Raw genomic sequence first — 19029 nt, forward strand, 5'->3', positions numbered from 1 at the left:
GATGAACTGTTCGAGCTCCTCTGGGGAGCAAGAGAGCAACACAACCAGCCCAGCTCTTCCCCCCCACCCACTGCATCCCAAAACCAGTCCAACCTGTCTCTGCCTCCCTAACCGGTTCTTCCTCTCACCCATCCCTACCTCCCACCCCAAGCCGCACCCCCATCTACCTACTAACCTCATCCCACCTCCTTGACCTGTCCGTCTTCCCTGGACTGACCTATCCCCTCCCTACCTCCCCACCTATACTCTCCTCTCCACCTATCTTCTTTACTCTCCATCTTTGGTCCACCTCCCCCTCTCTCCCTATTTATTCCAGTTCCCTCTCCCCATCCCCCTCTCTGATGAAGGGTCTAGGCCCGAAACGTCAGCTTTTGTGCTCCTGAGATGCTGCTTGGCCTGCTGTGTTGATCCAGCCTCACATTTTATTATCTTGGAATTCTCCAGCATCTGCAGTTCCCATTATCTCTAATATGAGATGTCTTCTTTAAAGAAAACAAGTCTCTTTGGAATATTCTTGCAATCTGATTAACTGCACTTGAAAAGACAGCAATCATGTTAGCCTACCTCTTTAATTTCTTCTTTCTTTAACCCCAAAACATTTCCCAATAGCCTTACTGCTTCATCACGCTTGTTCTTTGGAGTATGGAAATAACTCACAAACAAATTTCTCATCAAGACTCTTTAAAATAAATGAGATCTAGTTAGCAACAAGAACACAATCAATGACAAATCCTTACTTGATTTGTTGGCATACAAGACAGCAGAATCTCCAGTATTATTATTTAAAAATACACTTTACAGTTGTAAACCGGGCTGTCGAATTTGCTCCATGATATTTCAACAAATAAGAAGAAAATTTTAACACATATCCTCCTGCTGTATGAAGATGTGAGGTTATTGCTGCCCATTTTAATACCTCGATAAATTTGGCGGTTGTGCCTGGTTGGATAAAGTTTGTGGTATGATATCGAGATATGGGTAAAGGTTTCCAGAGTCAATCTCCAAGCTGCTAAGAATTAGCAGATCACAACTGAGGTAACAACTTTTCACGTAATCTGTGGCGTAAAAGGTTGGGGTGCAGTGGAGGTTAGGAGCTGGACAAGAAACGAGCTGGAATTTTCACTAACTGTTCATCTAAGAACAGGTCTTTATGCATGATTAATGGTTATCATCAGGACTCATTTTGAATGCATCGATCCTAAAAGAGAAATAGCCATTGATTTGTGTGGCTGGGCTCACAAATAGAGACTATATTCTTAAACTGTTTCCCCTTGGTCTAATAAGACCATAAAACGTAGGAGCAGAAATTAGGCCACTCGGTCCATCTCAGTCTTAAATGTACTCAATGAGATGGCCTCCACAGCCTCCTGTGGCAGTGAATTCCATAAATTCACCATTCTCTGGCTGAAGAAGTTTCTCCTTATCTCCATTCTAAAAAGGTCTCCCCTTTACTCCAAGGCTGCACCCTCGGATCCTAGTCTCTCCTACCAATGAAAGCATCTTCCCAACATCCACTCTGTCCAGGCTATTCAGTAATCTAAGTTTCAATTAGATGCCCCCTCATCCTTCTAAACTCCAATGAGTATAGTCCCAGAGTCCTGAAACATTCCTCATGCTTTAAGCTTTTCATTCCTAGGACCATTCTTGCGAACTTCCATTGAACCTGCTCCAGGGCCAGTACATCCTTCCTGAGACATGGGGCCCAAAATTGCACACAATGCTCCAAATGTGGCCTGACCAGAGCCTTATAAAGCCTCAGTAGTACATCCCTGCTTTTATATTCAAGTCCTCACAAAATAAATGCCAACTCTGCATTTGCCTTCCTGACGACTGACTCAACCTGCAAGTTTACCTTGACAGAATCCTGGACTTAGAACTCCCAAGTCTCTTTGAGCTCTGAATTTTCTCCCCATTTAGAAAATAGTCCATGCTTTGATTCTTCTTACCAAGGTGCACGACCTCACACTTTCCCCATTTTGTACTCCATCTGCCACTTCTTTGCCAACTCCCTTAACCTGTCCAAATCCTTCTGCAGCCTCCCCACCTCCTCAATACTACCTGTTCCTCTACCTATCTTTGTATCGTCTGCAAACTTAGCCAGAATGCCCACAGTTCCTTCACTGAGATCAGTAAAGTACAAAGTGAAAAGTGAAAAGTTGCGATCCCAACATTGACCGTTGCGGAACGCCACTTGTCACTGGCTGCCACCCTGAGAAAGACCCTTTTATCCTCGCCTTCTGCTTTCTGCCAGCCAGCCAATCTTATATCCAAACTAGCATCTTGCCTCTAACACCATGGGCCCTTATCTTACTCAGCAGCCTCTAATGTGGCACCTTGTCAAAAACCTTCTTGAAGTCCAGGTAGGTAACATCCGTTGGTTCTCTTTGGTGTACCATGCTTGTTACTTCCTCAAAGAATTCTAGCAGATTTGTCAGGGATGACCTTCCCTTGATGAAACGATGCTGACTTTGTCCTACTTTACCATACATTTCCAAATATTCAGAAATCTCATCCTTTACAATGGACTCCAACATCTTACCCACAACCGTGGTTAGGCTAATCGGCCTGTAATTTCCTATCTTTTGCCTTACTCCCTTTTTAAACAGGGGTGTCACGTTAACGATTTTCCAATCCTCTGGGAGCCTCCTGACTCTAGCAATTCCTGAAAGATCACCACTAACACTTCCATTATCTCTTCAGTTACCTTCTCTAGAATTCTGGGTGCGGTCCATCTGGTCCAGGGAATTTATCGACCTTCAGGCCGATCAGTTTTACAAGCACCTTTTCCTTGGTGATGGCCACCATGCTCAGCTCTGCCCCCAACACACTCAAATTTTTGGGAGGAGATTACTTGTGTCTTCCACTGTGAAGACTGACGCAAAGTAATTATTCAGTGCCTCAGCCATTTTCCTGTTCCCCACTACTATTGTTTACAATGGGCCATCATTTTGCAGTGGTCCAATATGTATTTTTGAGTTTATAATTCTCAAGAAACTCTTACAGTCTTCATTTATATTACTTGCTAGCTTATCCTCATATTTAATCTTCTCCCTTCCTATTTCTTTTGTTATTGTTGCTCTCTGTTGGTCTTTGTAAGCTTCCCAGTTCTCTAATTTCCCACTGCCCTTCACCATATTGTATGCTTTCTCTTTTGCTTTTATGCTATCCCTGACTTCCTTAGTCAGCCATGGTTGTCTCATCCTTCCTGTGCCATGCTTCTTTTGCCTAGGGATGAATTTTTGTTGTGTCTCCTGAATTACTCCAAGAAACTCCCGCCAGTGCTGTTAGAACATAGAACATTACAGCACAGTACAGGCCCTTCAGCCCTCGATGTTGTGCCGACCTGTCATGCCAATCTCAAGCCCATCTAACCTACACTATTCCATGCACATCCATATGCTTGTCCAATGACGACTTAAATGTACCTAAAGTTGGCGAATCTACTACCATTGCAGGCAAAGCGTTCCATTCCCTCACTACTCTCTGAGTAAAGAAACCACCTCTGACATCTGTCCTATATCTTTCACCCCTCAATTTAAAGCTATGCCCCCTCGTGCTTGCTGTCACCATCCTAGGAAAAAGGCTCTCCCTATCCACCCTATCTAACCCTCTGATTATTTTATGTTTCAATTAAGTCACCTCTCAACTTTCTTCTCTCTAATTAAAACAGACTCAAGTCCCTCAGCCTTTCCTCATAAGACCTTCCCTCCATACCAGGCAACATCCTAGTAAATCTCCTCTGCACCCTTTCCAAAGCTTCCACATCCTTCTTATAATGAGGTGACTAGAACTGTACACAATACTTCAAGTGCGGCCGCATCAGAGTTTTGTACAGCTTCACCATAACCTCTTGGTTCCGGAACTCGATCCCTCTATTAATAGAAGCTAAAACACTGTATGCCTTCTTAACAGCCCTGACAACTTGGGTGGCAACTTTCAAGGATCTGTGTACATGGACACCGAGATCTCTCTGCTCATCTACACTACTAAGAATCTTACCATTAGCCCAGTACTTTGCCTTCTGGTTACTCCTACTAAAGTGCATCACCTCACACTTGTCTGCATTAAACTCCATTTGCCACCTCTCAGCCCAGCTCTGCAGCTTATCTATGTGCTGCTGTCTTTCCTGCTAGGCTCCTCTTCCAGTCAATTCTGCCCAGCTCCTCCCTCATACCTCTGTAGTTGCCTTTATTCGACTACAACACCCTGCCTCTGATTCTATCTTTGCCCTCTCAAATTGCAGAGTAGATTCTATCAACTTATGACCATTGCGTACTAAGGGTTCCTTTATCTTTCGCTCTGTTATCAAGTCTGCCTCAATCTTTCCATGTGAGCAAAAATCCTTTCAGTATCCACCTGACAAGCCTCCTCAGGGTCTTACAGGTTTCAATATGATTATTTTAAACTGCAAATGGATATGTCCAGTGTGCCTATACTTTCCTGATAAGAAAATGCTCCCCCCACCCTTGATATCTGAACAGTTTCTAATGAAATTATATCCTCGCTCAAATAAGGACGCCAAAATAATAGAAAGTATAGATGTGACCTTACAAATGCCCTGTATGACACAGACATTCCATTCCTCTTACAATATACAAGAACACTCAATTTGCCTAATTACTTGCTGTACATTTATACTAAAGTTGCAAGATTCAGGTATCATGGAACCACAGATGCCTCTGTATCTTGAGATCTGCATCTCTCTTTAGTTAAATAATATGTTTACTCACTGTTCTTCCTTCCACATTATACTCCATTTGCCAAATGTGCGTCCACTCACTTAACCTATCTTCAGCCCACTTTCAGACTCTCATGTCATCTTCAGGATTTACTTTTCTACTATCGTTGAACAACTTTATATTCAACATCTTCATAATGTTATTATTTATGAATTATAAATCACTCAGGCCTCAACACTGAGCCCTGTGGTCCTCCTTGTCACATCTTGCCAACCCAGAAATGACTCACTTATGCTGACTACGGGCTGCATACAGCAGATAGGGAAAAGCTGTTCCCTGTCAAAAGGAATGTGATTAATGAGAAGCCAAAGACAAAGACTTAAAGAGATGTGCACAGTGAGCAAGGATGATACATAAAATTCCATGCCTGAAAGTATGGTAGAAGCATGTTCCATTGAGGCATTCAAGGTAGCATTGGATGATTATGCAGATAGAAATGTACAAGGGTATAATGAAAAAGCAAGAGACCAGCATAACATCATGACACTCATCTGACGAGCGAGTGCAAGCTAGATAGGCCAAATGATCTTCTCCTGCATCATAATCATTCTGTAATATTGCTTCCAGTTACTTAATCAATCCTCAGTGCATGTGAATGTTACTCTCTACATCTACGAGAGTTTCTCTCTTGCCTCATCCTTATTTCAGAAACAGGAGGAAATCATGGTGTGTTGGGATTGATGTGTGCAGAGGATCACAGCATTCAGATATTGGTTTTTAGTGACTAAAGAAAGCTTAAATATCAGTGAAGGACATGAATCAAAATGACAGTTTCAAACAAAAACTAAATGTATGATTAGCCAACAAATCATAAATTTCCAAAAAAATTCACTAAGTTATAAAATGCAAAGAGTAGACTTAGAGAACAAAATGCATTAGCCAATACTGGGTTCTACAGTTTACTAAATATACAGGAGAAAAACAAAAGGGATGATTTCAGATTGATGGCCTTTTGACAGAACTGGAAGAAGTCAGAGATGCAGCAGGTTCAACCAGGGAAGGACAGTAAAGCTCAAGGGAAGTGTTATATGATGGAGATCAAGAGAAATTAGGCAACACAGGGAAAAGCCATATGGTGATGCTAATGGTCAAGAAACTTAAAGGTAGGTATGGAATGTAACCGTTGTCCAATTAAGTGTTACTGAAAGTCAAACACTTCCTCACATTTTGTTTTTGATAATTTGCTAGACCAAAACTGCTGCTATACTTCAAGTTGAATTACTTTAGCCCTGGGCAATCAGTGCATCACATAACCCAGAACCATCCACTGAGATACCTTCTGGCTTCAGTACATTAGGGTTGCAAACAAACCATTTTATCAAGTGAGAAAATATTCATAGTTTTCAAAAATAAAGATGACTATCAGATACTTACTTGTCAATTCTACCTTCACTGTTGTTGACTAGGTTCAGCAGTTTTCTCTGCGCATCTTCCAACATGTCCTGTTGAGTCACAACTATTTAAGAAATAAAAATTAATAGGGTGAGGTTTCTTTTTGAGTTAAAAATGGTCATTTAGCAGAAAGAACAAATGTTGTTTAACCAAAAGCAACCCAGACATAACGTGGTGAGGAGTATTTGCAAGTTACTCACATTTCAATTGTCTCCACTTCACTGACTCTATCAGGCACATGCCAGTGAAATGTTTCATCCATGGATTTGAAAATGGGAATGAGGATTTTAAAATATAAGCATTGTGAATTTAGGCTCTTTGTCACACAATTCATCAGATTAGTGTGGGGAAAGTGCCGTTTTTTATAATTATGCTGGTATTGTCCAAGAACTGTCAGTTCTAACAATCTCATAAATCTCAATAATGCATTCCCGAAATTTCTCTGCAAGTGAAATGAGACTAACAAATCCAATAATGTCTGGTGTTTAGATCTCTTCTACTTCCTAATGATTAGAACCATGGCTCACTGTAATTATTTCAGATCTTAAAAAATCTAGGAGTGGTTTACTTAATTCACTTCGCATGTCTCGAATCACTTTGGGTAAATAACAGCAGTCCTGACATTCGATCAGCCTTCGTGTTTTAATCTACTGTGAAGCTATGCTTTTTAGAATCGGAGGATTAAGTCCTGAGATGTTGCCACTGTTAATCCCTTAGGTTTCATCAATGCTTTTACTCTGTGATATTAATTATCTAAAGAAATTGAACTGGATCGCAAAAATACCATGGCTACAACAGGTCAGAAGCTGCATATTCCACTTGGGTAACTCACCTCCTGACTCCCCAAACCTTGTCTCCTATCAATAAAACATAAGTCAGGAATGTGATGAAATGCTCTCCACTTGCCTAGTTGAATACAGTTATAGAAACATTCCAGAATTTCTATGATATTTGGGACAAAGATCCTTGCTTGATATGCACCCCATCTTTCACTGAAAAAAAAAAGCCCTCCATCAATGCAGCCAGCAGCAATGTATATCATCTACAAAATACACTGCAGCAACTTGCCAAGGTTCCTCTGAGAGGATTTTCCAAACCCACAACTTCTAACATCTAGGAGGACTAAGGCAGCAGATTCACAACAGGAACAGGGTACACAGGAGGGTGAGCGTAGGGAGGACATGGACAGGACGTCACTGTCACAGGAGAGTGGTGGCAGACAGCAAGCTGGTTTGAAGCATGTCTACTTCAACGCCAGGAGTATCCGGAATAAGGTAGGTGAGCTTGCAGCTTCGATAGGTCCCTGGGACTTCGATGTTGTGGCCATTTCGGAGACATCGATACAGCAGGGTCAGGCATGGATGCTGCAGGTTCCAGGGCTTAGATCTTTCATTAAGGTCAGGGTAGGTGGTAAAAGTGGGGGAGGTGTGGCTTTGTTAGTCAAGGACAGTATAATGGTGCCTGAAAGAACTTTTGAAGAGGACTCGTCTACTGAGGTGGTATGGGCTGAGGTCAGAAACAGGAGAGGAGAGGTAACACTGCTGTGAGTTTTTTTATAGGCCTCCGCAAAGTTCCAGGGATGTGGAGGAGAGGATCGGCAAAACTATTCTGGGCAGAATTGAAAGGAACAGGGTGGTCATTATGGGAGACTTTAACTTCCCTAACATTGACTGGAATTGCGATAACTCTAGTACGTTGGATGGATCAGTTTTTGTCCAATGTGTGGAGAGTTTCCTGACTCAGTATGTCGAAGGGCCGACAAGAGGGGAGGCCACACTGGATCTGATACTTGGTAATGAACCAGGCCAGGTGTTTGCTTTAATGGTAGGTGAGCACTTTGGAGAGAGCGACCATAATTTGTTTATGTTTACTTTAGCAATGGAAAGGGACAGGAACATGCCACAGGGCAAGAGTTATAGATGGAGGAAGGGCAATTGTAATGCCATTAGGCAAGACTTAGGAGGCATAGAATGGGTTAGCAAAATGCAGGGCATGGGGACAATCGAAATGTGGAGCTGGTTTGAGGAACAGATGTTGCGTGTCCTTGATAGGTATGTCCCTGTCAGGCAGGGAGGAAGCAATAAGGTAATGGAACCGTGGTTGACTAAAGAAATTGTGTCTCTTGTTAAGCAGAAGAGGGAGGCTAATGTGACAATGAGACAAAATGGTTCAGATGAGGCGATGGAGAGTTACAGATTAGCTAGGAAGGGTTTAAACAGAGAGTTAAGAAGAGCAAGGAGGGGACATGAGCAGACATTAGCAGGTAGAATAAAGAAGAACCCTAAAGCTTTCTATAGGTATGTGAGGAATAAGAGGATGACTAGGCTAGGAATACGGCCAGACAAAGACAGAATTGGGAAATTGTGTGTAGACCCTGTGGAGATTAGAGAGGTGCTAAATGATTATTTCTCATCTGTTTTCACTGAGGAACAGGAGAATACTGTAGAGGAGTTGACTGAGTTACGGGCTACTAGAAATGAAAGGAATCAGGTTAGTAAGGAGGTGGTGTTATCAATTCTAGAAGGTGTGAAGGTAGATAAATCCCCTGGGCCAGATGGGATATTTCCGAGGATTGTCTGGGAAGCTAGGGAGGTGGTGGTGGAGCCTTTGCCCTTGATCTTTGAGTCCTCATTGTCTACAGGTTTGGTACCAGAGGACTGGAGGATTGCAAATGTTGTGCCCTTGTTCAAGGAGGGCAGTAGGGGATGACCCAGGCAATTATAGGCCTGTGAGCCTTACGTCTGTTGTAGGAAAAGTTTTGGAAAGGATTATAAGAGATAGGATTTATAATCATCTAGCAAGCAACAATCTAATTGGAGACAGGCAGCATGAATTCATCAAGGCCAGGTCGTGTCTCACAAACCTCATTGGAGTTTTTTGAGAAGGTGTGACCAAGCCAGTGGATGAGGGTAGGGCAGTTGACGTGGTGTACATGGACTTCAGTAAAGCCTTTGATAAGATTCCACGTGGTAGGCTATTAGAGAAAATACAGAGGCACGGGATTGAAGGAGATTTAGCAGTTTGGATTAGAAACTGGCTGTGAGAAGGCAACGAGTGGTGGTTGATGGAAAATATTCAGCCTGGAGGCAAGTCACTAGTGGTGTGCCACAAGGATCTGTTTTGGGACCACTGCTGTTTGTCATTTATATAAATGACTTGGACACAGGCATAGGTGGATGGGTTAATAAGTTTGCAGATGACACTAAAGTCGGTAGAGTGGTGGACAGTGTGGAAGAATGTTGCAGGTTGCAGGGAGACTTCGATAAACTGCAGAATTGGGCTCAAAGGTGGCAAATGGAGTTTAATACGGATAAATGTCAGGTGATTCACTTTGGGAGGAATAATAGGAAGGCAGAATACTGGGTCAACGGAAAGATTCTTGGTTGTGTGGATGTGCAGCGGGATCTTGGTGTCCATGTACATAGATCCCTCAAAGTTGCCACTCAGGTTGATAGTGCTGTTAAGGTGGTATACGGTGTGTTAGGCTTTATTGGTAGAGGGATTGAGTTCTGGAGCCATGATTTCATGCTGCAACTGTACAAAACGCTAGTGCGGCCTCATTTGGAATATTGCGTGCAGTTCTGGTCGCCCCATTACAGGAAGGATGTGGAAGCATTGGAAAAGGTGCAGAGGAGATTTGCCAGGATGTTGCCTGGTCTGGAGCACAGGCTCTATGAAGAAAGGCTGAGGGACTTGGGTCTGTTCTCACTGGAGAGAAGGAGGCTAAGAGGGGATTTAATAGAGACATACAAGATGATCAGAGGATTAGATAGGGTGAACAGTGGGAGTCTTTTTCCGAGGATGATGACTTCAGCTTGTACAAGGGGGCATAGCTACAAATTGAGGGGTGATAGATTTAAGACAGATGTCAGAGGCAGGTTCTTTACTCAGAGTGGTAAGGGCGTGAAACGCCCTGCCTGCCAATGTAGTTAACTCAGCCACGTTAGGGTCTTTTCAACAGTACTCGGATAAGCATATGGATGATGATGGGATAGTGTAGGGGGGAGGGGCTTAGATTCGTTCACAGGTCGGTGCAACATCGAGGGCTGAAGGGCCTGTTCTGTGCTGTATTGTTCTATGTTCTAACACCATCTGTAAGTTTACCTCTAAGCCACACAACATCCTGACTTGGAATCATATCATTTCTTTACTATCTCTAGGTCAAAATCCTAAAACACTCTCCCAAAAAGCACTGTACGTACAACTACACCAGTTCAAGAGCAAAGCTCAACATCATTCCCTGGGCAATTAAAAAGGGTGATAAATGCTGGTCTCACCAGTGATGATATCCACCTTTTAATCAATTAAACAAAATCTGAAGATCCTGAACAGAGAAATAAACCCACAATCTTGATGGTCAGAACAACCAAAAGGAATGGGTGCTAAGTTTCAGCAGCATTAATGGTAGATAAGATACTGAGAAAAATGCATATTTGATCTGTTCAAGTTTTCTAGGCTGGCTTAGTTCAATATGAATTAATTCAGACATGCAGCATCATTCTGAGCTCCATATTTTGTTTGGCTTATTCAACTTTCCTCTCCTTTCTACCCCTGCACCTCCCCACCTCAGCTTTTCTTTGGCTAGTCTACTGTTTGTGTTTCAATGAATATTTTAGCACTGAGTAATCAAAGTCAGATCATAAGCCAAGGCCATGTATAAATTAAATAGAAAGAAAGAATGAAGTTATGCAGGAAATATCACCGGCTAGGAGTGCCTAAACACATAAAAAATCCAATATCGTGGATTAAATGGAACTATATGTATTCAATCATGTTCAGTCAAACAAAGTGACCAAATGCTACTGACCCATTCAATATGAATGTAATCAAAACATTGCCAGTTACATTAAAAAATTACTAAATGAGTCGGATTGTGTTATTCCCTTGAAATATCCATACAACATAACCCAGTTCTGAATCACTTCACCTGGGGAGTTGCTGACAATTTAGTGTCAACTTTGTTGGTTCACCTACTTCTCTACAACAAGTTTTATTTAAGAACAAAACAATTAGTTCTGGACAAAATTAGGCTTTGCACATTTCAGGAACAAAAAGAAAACATTTCTCAAGCATTAACACATTTTACCATGTTCGGCTCCACTTTCACGTCATACATTAATGGTGCCAGTTTACAAACACAGAGGGAAAAAAAGTTGACCATTCATTCTCTAGAGCCTGCAATGACATTCAAAAGACCATGGCTGGTCAGTTTGTGATTCAAATCCACACACCCCATAACCCTGGATTCACTCCCAAACAAGAATCTATTCATTTCTAAATTAAAACACTCAATGACTTTGTCTCCGACACCTTCTCAGACAGAATTCTAAAGCCTCACAACCCTCAGAAAATTCTCACTTCTGTCCTGAAAGGGTGACCCTAAAATTTAAAACAGTGGCCCCTCAGTTCTGGATTCAAAGGGAAGATACAGATGATCAGGAAGGCGAATGGAATGGTAGCCCTCATTTCAAGGGGATTGGAGTATAAGAGTAGGAACTTTTTACTGCAACTGTACAAGATGCTGTCAAGACCACATCCAGAGAGCTGACAGCAGTTTGGTCCCCAGCTAAAGGAAATATATCATTTCGTTGGAGGCATTTCAGAGGAGGTTCATTTGGAAGATCCAAGGGGTGGAGAGATAATGTGAGGTGACCTTAATGAAACATAGGATTCCTTAGGGGCTTGACAGGGCAGATAATGAGAGGAGTTACTCCTCAGAGACAGCCCAGGACTAGAGGGCACAGTCTTAGAGCACTGCTGCCGCACAGCGCCAGTAACTCAAGTTCAATCCCATCCTCCATCTACTGTCTTGTGTGGAGTTTGCTTTTTCGCCCTTGTCTGCGTGGGTTTCCTCCAGGTGCTCTGGCTTCCTCCCACAGTCCAAAGATGTGCAGGTTAGTGCATTGGCCATGCTAAATTGCCCATAGAGTCCAGGGATGTGTAGATTAGGTGGGATGGGTCTGGGTGGGATACTCTAAGGTTTGGTCTGGACTTGTGTTTTCATGATCTTCTATGATTTAATGGGATGTCAATTTAAGACTAAGATAAGGACGAATTTCGTCAGTGGATTGAAAGTCTTTGAAACTCTGCTGTGAGTTGCGGGAACAGAATCCTTATGCAAATTTAAGACTGAGATAGATAGCTTCTTGATCAGCAGGGGAAATCAAGGGGTATGGAAAAAGAGAAGGAAAGTGGCCATAAGGAATGACAGCTCAGCCATGATCTTGCTGAATGGTAGACCAGACTTGAGAGGCTAAATGGCCCCTGCCTGATCCTATGCCTTATGGTCTTATGGACAGAATCAGATACAGCGTGCAGTTTTGGTTTCCTTACTTGAAGATGGCTGTACAGTTGTTGGAGTAAGCTCAGAGGATATTTGCTACATTGACACATGGCTAACGACCATCTCCAATAAGAGACAATCTAACCACCATCCTTTGATATTCAACAGTGTTACCATCACTGAAACACCAGTATCAACATCCTGGGGATTATTATTGACCAGAAAATCAAATAGATTCACCATATAAAAACAGTGGCTATAAGAGGAGGGCAGAGGCTAGGAATATTGCAGCAAGCAACTCACCACCTGACTCCACAAAGCACATCCATTATCTACAAGGCACTAATCAGGAGTGTGACGGTGGATTAGCTTTGTGGAGTCAGGCGGTGAGTTACTCCTCACTTGCCTGAAAAGTGCAATTCCAACCTTTAAGCAGCTTGAAATCATCTCTGACAAAGCAGCTCACTTGACTGGCACCACAGTCGCAAGCATCCACTCACTCTACTACCAATACTCAGTAACAGCAAAGCAGAAATTCACCAAGGTTCCTTAGATAATACTTTCCAAGCTCATGGCCATAGTCACTTTGTTCTAAAAGGACAACGCTAGAAGATAGATGAAAACACCACTACTGACTTCAAAATATATTGCTGTTCCTCCACTGCCACTGAGTCAAAATCCTGGAAATCCTGGAATCCCTAACAAACATACCATGCATTTAACTTGTTACTTCTCAGCTACAAAGCATCTCATTTGAGCATGCATTTCTGAACTTCTGCTTGAAAGAATGTCAAGTGCTGTTAAGAATATAAAGATATGACTCCACACGAGGCAGACATCCTAAAAAGAGGCTCACCCAAATGCTAACTATTTGTACATGAACCCTAATGGCAAGTGCTGGCAGGAAAGCTCCAATGTGGAGCATTATCACAGCTGAGGCCAGTGATGCTTTTATGATTGTCAGGTGTTGACACACATTTCAGACAAGTTGCTGATTGTGATCAGGAACAAAAACCTGGACTGATTGCAAAATGCAGGTGGCATATACAGCACTGCTGTTGCAACCTGGGCTGAATTCAAACTGAATTACCAATCTGCATGGCTCAGCTGCAAACTACATCAGCTCATGGAGCTACTGAAGAACTGATTACTCCAAATTAAACTATTGGCCACGGTATTACTTGTTGTCATTTTAAAAAACCTTACACACAAACAAAATGCAACTTAATGATAAGAGACTTCTCATCTCACTCACAAATTCTAATTCATTGCCATTACTACAGATTTAGTTTTACTTTATTGGTCTGGACTGTGACCAATATGGGAAAGAACAACAGACATCCCAAGGATAACGGGTATAAACTTGCACAATAGCTGTAAAACTATCTTCTTTCATATTTCAGGTCATCAATGTTAAGGAAGAGGAAGCTTTATCTATGCACTGATTAAGAATGTAAGTAATATATTTACTTTGTTTCCTGGACATATTCAGACTAACTTGTTCTCAAGATGCGATGTATACTGAAACATATCCCCAAACAGCAAATGAATTTTTTACAACAGTTTGTAAAGAGGTTTGGATGAAAAAGTTTCAGAGCGTTCAGGAAATAAAAAAGCAATGATACGACATTTTTACACACCGAGCAGATGTTTCTTCAAATCCACCAAGCCTAAACTATTAAACTTGCACAAGTTAACTGTATCTTTAAAAACTGGTGGATACAGTCCATTTCACTCAAATATTTGTTAATCTTATAAAGTTAATAATCCTGTGTTGCAATAAATAAAGTTATTCCCCTTAATCTCCTCCTCTGTAGATTTTCAATCTTCGCTAAGATTAGTTATTTCCATTGTGCATGAAATTAATGATTCCCATTAGTTGATAGATAGCTGCTTTCACTCTTCTAATTTGTCCTTCAAATCTGCAATCATCACATAGTTCTTCAAAAATCCAAATCTTGATCCAGCTGTATTTCTAAACTACTGACTCATCCGCAATCTCCTTCTTCTACTCCAAAATTCCTAAATGTATTTACTGTCTCCTCGATGCTTCACTAGAATTCCATGTTTGAATCCTCCCAATCAAGTTGCCACAGCACTGAAATGCTTTAAAGTCACCAAGGAGTTTGAGGTTGAAGGAATGGAGATGGAATACCAAAACCTGCTACCACCTTTCTAATGAAACAGTTTACATGTGCAAAGCAATGTATTACCTTGCTTTTTAAGATCTTCCAGTTGCTCCTCTTTAAGGTCCAACTGCTCAGCTAGTCTTGATGCAGAATCTAGAGCATCATTGGCTTCTTTTAAATGTTGCTGCGAACAATAAGGAAGCAGTTAACAATGAATTATAAAATACTGTTGGAAAGTGGAAAATATTTTTTCAGAGTGTTAATTGACTGGATGGAAGTTTGTCCATCTAGACTTCAGCATTTTTACAGTACTATATTATCTAAGCTCGAATTAAATTCACTACTGTGCACAATCTAAATACAAACAAATTTTCAATGTATTGCTTATCAAACATCATACCAATCCCCAAACTAAGTGGGTTAAATTACATAGCAATACACAGATGATACAACACAGAAGAGGTCGCTCGGCAGCAGTACACAGATGATACAACACAGAAGAGGTCGCTCGGCAGCAGTACACAGATGATACAACACAGAAGAGGTCACTCGGCAGCAGTACACAGATGATACAACACAGAAGAGGTCGCTCGGCAGCAGTACACAGATGATACAACACAGAAGAGGTCACTCGGTACAATGCGTTTGTTCTTACTCTTCACTCACTAAGTAAATTTAGAATGATGGAATCCCTGCGGGGGCCCAACATGTCTGCACCAACCCTCTTAGGAGCAACGTCCAAACTCATTTCCCTACCTGTAAACATGCATTTCCCATGACTAACCACCTACCAGCCTGCACATCCCTGAACACTATGGGCAACTTAGCATAGCCAATCCAGCTAACCTGCATATGTTTGAACTGTGCATGGAAACCAGAGCACTCAGTGAAATTCACACAGACACAGGGAGAATGTGTAAACTCCACACAGTCGCCCGAGGGTGGATTCAAACCCAGGTCCCTGGCGCTGTGAGGCAGCCGTATTAACCACTTAGACACCGTGCTGCCTCTATGTTGAAGCACCCCAGCCCAAGTAACATCTTGAAGACATCCAAGTTCTGAGGAAGGGTCACTGGACCTGGAGCGTTAATGCCAATGTTCCTCAACAGATGCCGCCAGACCTGCTCAGCTTTTGCAGCAATTTCTATTTTTTTTTTCAGAATCTGTCAGGATTTTCCTTCTTTCCATAATCACCCTGTTCAGAGATGCTATTACACAACTCTGGAAATATTCCACTTTTGGTAGGATTTGAACACAGGTCTCCACGTTAAGGGGGCAGGGACAGTATGACTGTGCCACAAGAGGGTGCACCTTTAATAAATAAAACTAAATAACTCTCATCACCTTTATTTACTGTTCACCAATATTTCTACAAACCATTTTTATTCAACCAGCTCAACAATCTAATCAATTTCTTGTGGAAAACCAGTTGGTGGATCTAATTCCACTTTTTCTAAGCGCCCATTTAAGCATTGGGCAGGTCGTGTGCAAACTAAAGCTTACTTGTTTTTGTAAACAAGCTCCAAGAGCTTTATATCAGCATTTTAAATTTCTCACGCTAAACACATCTTTGACTGGCATGGCACAGAAAATTTAACATTGATTTTTGTTGAACTGCATGCAGCCAGCTCTTTTTGGCTCATATTGCTTCTAAAAAAAAACAGAACAGGCCGGCAACATGCGACAGTTCAGGCAGCACCTGCAGACATAAAGAGTATTAATGGCATCAACAATTTGAAAAGTTAACTTGGTTTGTTTCCACACAAGTGCTATCAGCCTGAGCAGTTGAAGCATCCATGATATTTTGCTTTTCTGAAAAGGTGACTTCTTCATATCAGCAACACATCAGGGACCAGTGAGGGAGAGGGAAAGATGCAAGAACATAGACAGAACATAGAACATAGAACAGTACAGCACAGAACAGGCCCTTCAGCCCACAATGTTGTGCCGACCATTGATCCTCATGTATGCACCCTCAAATTTCTGTGACCATATACATGTCCAGCAGTCTCTTAAATGACCCCAATGACCTTGCTTCCACAACTGCTGCTGGCAACGCATTCCATGCTCTCACAACTCTCTGCGTAAAGAACCTGCCTCTGACTTCCCCTCTATACTTTCCACCAACCAGCTTAAAACTATGACCCCTCGTGCTAGCCATTTCTGCCCTGGGAAATAGTCTCTGGCTATCAACTCTATCTATGCCTCTCATTATCTTGTATACCTCAATTAGGTCCCCTCTCCTCCTCCTTTTCTCCAATGAAAAGAGACCGAGCTCAGTCAACCTCTCTTCATAAGATAAGCCCTCCAGTCCAGGCAGCATCCTGGTAAACCTCCTCTGAACCCTCTCCAAAGCATCCACATCTTTCCTATAATAGGGCGCCCAGAACTGGACGCAGTATTCCAAGTGCGGTCTAACCAAAGTTTTATAGAGCTGCAACAAGATCTCACGATTCTTAAACTCAATCCCCCTGTTAATGAAAGCCAAAACACCATATGCTTTCTTAACAACCCTGTCCACTTGGGTGGCCATTTTAAGGGATCTATGTATCTGCACACCAAGATCCCTCTGTTCCTCCACGCTGCCAAGAATCCTATCCTTAATCCTGTACTCAGCTTTCAAATTCGACCTTCCAAAATGCATCACCTCGCATTTATCCAGGTTGAACTCCATCTGCCACCTCTCAGCCCATCTCTGCATCCTGTCAATGTCCCGCTGCAGCCTACAACAGCCCTCTACACTGTCAACGACACCTCCGACCTTTGTGTCGTCTGCAAACTTGCTGACCCATCCTTCAATTCCCTCGTCCAAGTCATTAATAAAAATTACAAACAGTAGAGGCCCAAGGACAGAGCCCTGTGGAACTCCACTCACCACTGACTTCCAGGCAGAATATTTTCCTTCTACTACCACTCGCTGTCTTCTGTTGGCCAGCCAATTCTGTATCCAAGCAGCTAAGTTCCCCTGTATCCCATTCCTCCTGACCTTCTGAATGAGCCTACCATGGGGAACCTTATCAAATGCCTTACTGAAGTCCATATACACCACATCCACAGCTCGACCCTCATCAACCTTTCCAGTCACATCCTCAAAAAACTCGATAAGGTTTGTAAGGCATGACCTACCCCTCACAAAGCCGTGTTGACTGTATTTGATCAAGCCATGCTCTTCCAGATGGTCATAAATCTTATCCCTCAGAATCCTTTCTAACACCTTGCAGACGACAGACGTGAGACTTACCGGTCTATAATTGCCGGGGATTTCCCTATTTCCTTTCTTGAAGAGAGGAATTACATTTGCCTCTCTCCAGTCCTCAGGTACGACTCCAGTGGAGAGCGAGGATGCAAAGATCTTCGCAAGTGGCGAAGCAATTGCATCTCTCGCTTCCCAAAGCAGCCGAGGACAAATCTGATCCGGGCCTGGCGACTTGTCAATCTTAATGTTTGACAAAATTTTCAGCACATCAGCTTCGTCTATCTCTATCCATTCCAGCATGCACACCTGCTCTTCAAAGGTTTCATTCACTACAAAGTTGGTTTCTTTCGTAAAGACAGAAGCAAAAAACTCATTTAGGGCTTCCCCTACCTCCTCAGGCTCCACACACAAGTTCCCTATGCTATCCCTGATCGGCCCTACTCTTTCTTTGACCATTCTCTTATTCCTCACGTAAGTGTAAAATGCCTTTGTGTTTTTCCGGATTCCTTCTGCCAAGCCTTTCTCGTGCCCCCTCCTGGCTCTCCTCAGACCATTTTTGAGCTCCTTCCTTGCCTGCATGTAATCCTCTCTAGCTGAACTTGACCCTAGCTTCCTCCACCTTATGTAAGCTACCTTCTTCCTTTTCACTAGAAGCTCCACCGCTCTCATCATCCAAGGTTCCTTAATCTTACCCCTTCTTGCCTGTCTCAGAGGGACATATTTACTCATCACTCCCAACAACTGTTCCTTAAACCGTCTCCACATGTCTATAGTTCCCTTACCATGGAACAACTGCTCCCAGTCCATGCTTCCTAACTCATGTCTAATCGCATCATAGTTTCCTCTTCCCCAATTAAATATCCTCCCATTCTGCCTAATCCTCTCCTTCTCCATAGCTATGTAGAATGTGAGGCAGTTATGGTCACTATCACCAAAATGCTCTCCCACCACAAGATCTGATACCTGCCCCGGCTCGTTTCCGAGCACCAAGTCTAGAATGGCCTCTCCCCTCGTCGGCCTGTCAACGTACTGCGTTAGGAAACCCTCCTGAACACACCTTACAAAAACAGCTCCATTCAAATCTTCTGCTCGAAGGAGGTTCCAATCAATATTAGGAAAGTTAAAGTCACCCATTACAACAACCCTACTGCGTGCACACTTTTCCAAAATCTGTCGACCTATGCTTTCTTCAATCTCCCTGCTGCTATTGGGGGGCCTGTAGTAAACCCCTAACGAGGTGACTACTCCCTTGCTGTTCCTAATTTCCACCCATACTGACTCAGTAGGCAG

General features: G+C 42.6%; 1 protein-coding gene across 3 annotated transcripts in view; it reads right to left on the bottom strand.

Annotated features, from left to right (window-relative positions):
• The window catches only part of trip11 (thyroid hormone receptor interactor 11), a 117612-nt gene that overhangs the window by 18551 nt on the left and 80032 nt on the right, over nucleotides 1-19029 (bottom strand). For all 3 annotated transcript variants that reach the window (XR_009446224.1, XR_009446225.1, XM_059649045.1), the window contains exons 16-18: nucleotides 14628-14727; nucleotides 6114-6195; nucleotides 565-679 (exon numbers count right to left, since the gene is read on the bottom strand). Coding sequence is in view for 1 of the 3 variants with exons in the window: in XM_059649045.1 (XP_059505028.1) it covers nucleotides 565-679; nucleotides 6114-6195; nucleotides 14628-14727 (297 nt within the window). In the remaining 2 variants the exon portion in view is untranslated. The remainder of the gene's footprint in view (nucleotides 1-564; nucleotides 680-6113; nucleotides 6196-14627; nucleotides 14728-19029) is intronic.

Source organism: Stegostoma tigrinum, chromosome 10, assembly GCF_030684315.1.
Source record: "Stegostoma tigrinum isolate sSteTig4 chromosome 10, sSteTig4.hap1, whole genome shotgun sequence".
Classification (NCBI taxonomy): domain Eukaryota; kingdom Metazoa; phylum Chordata; class Chondrichthyes; order Orectolobiformes; family Stegostomatidae; genus Stegostoma; species Stegostoma tigrinum.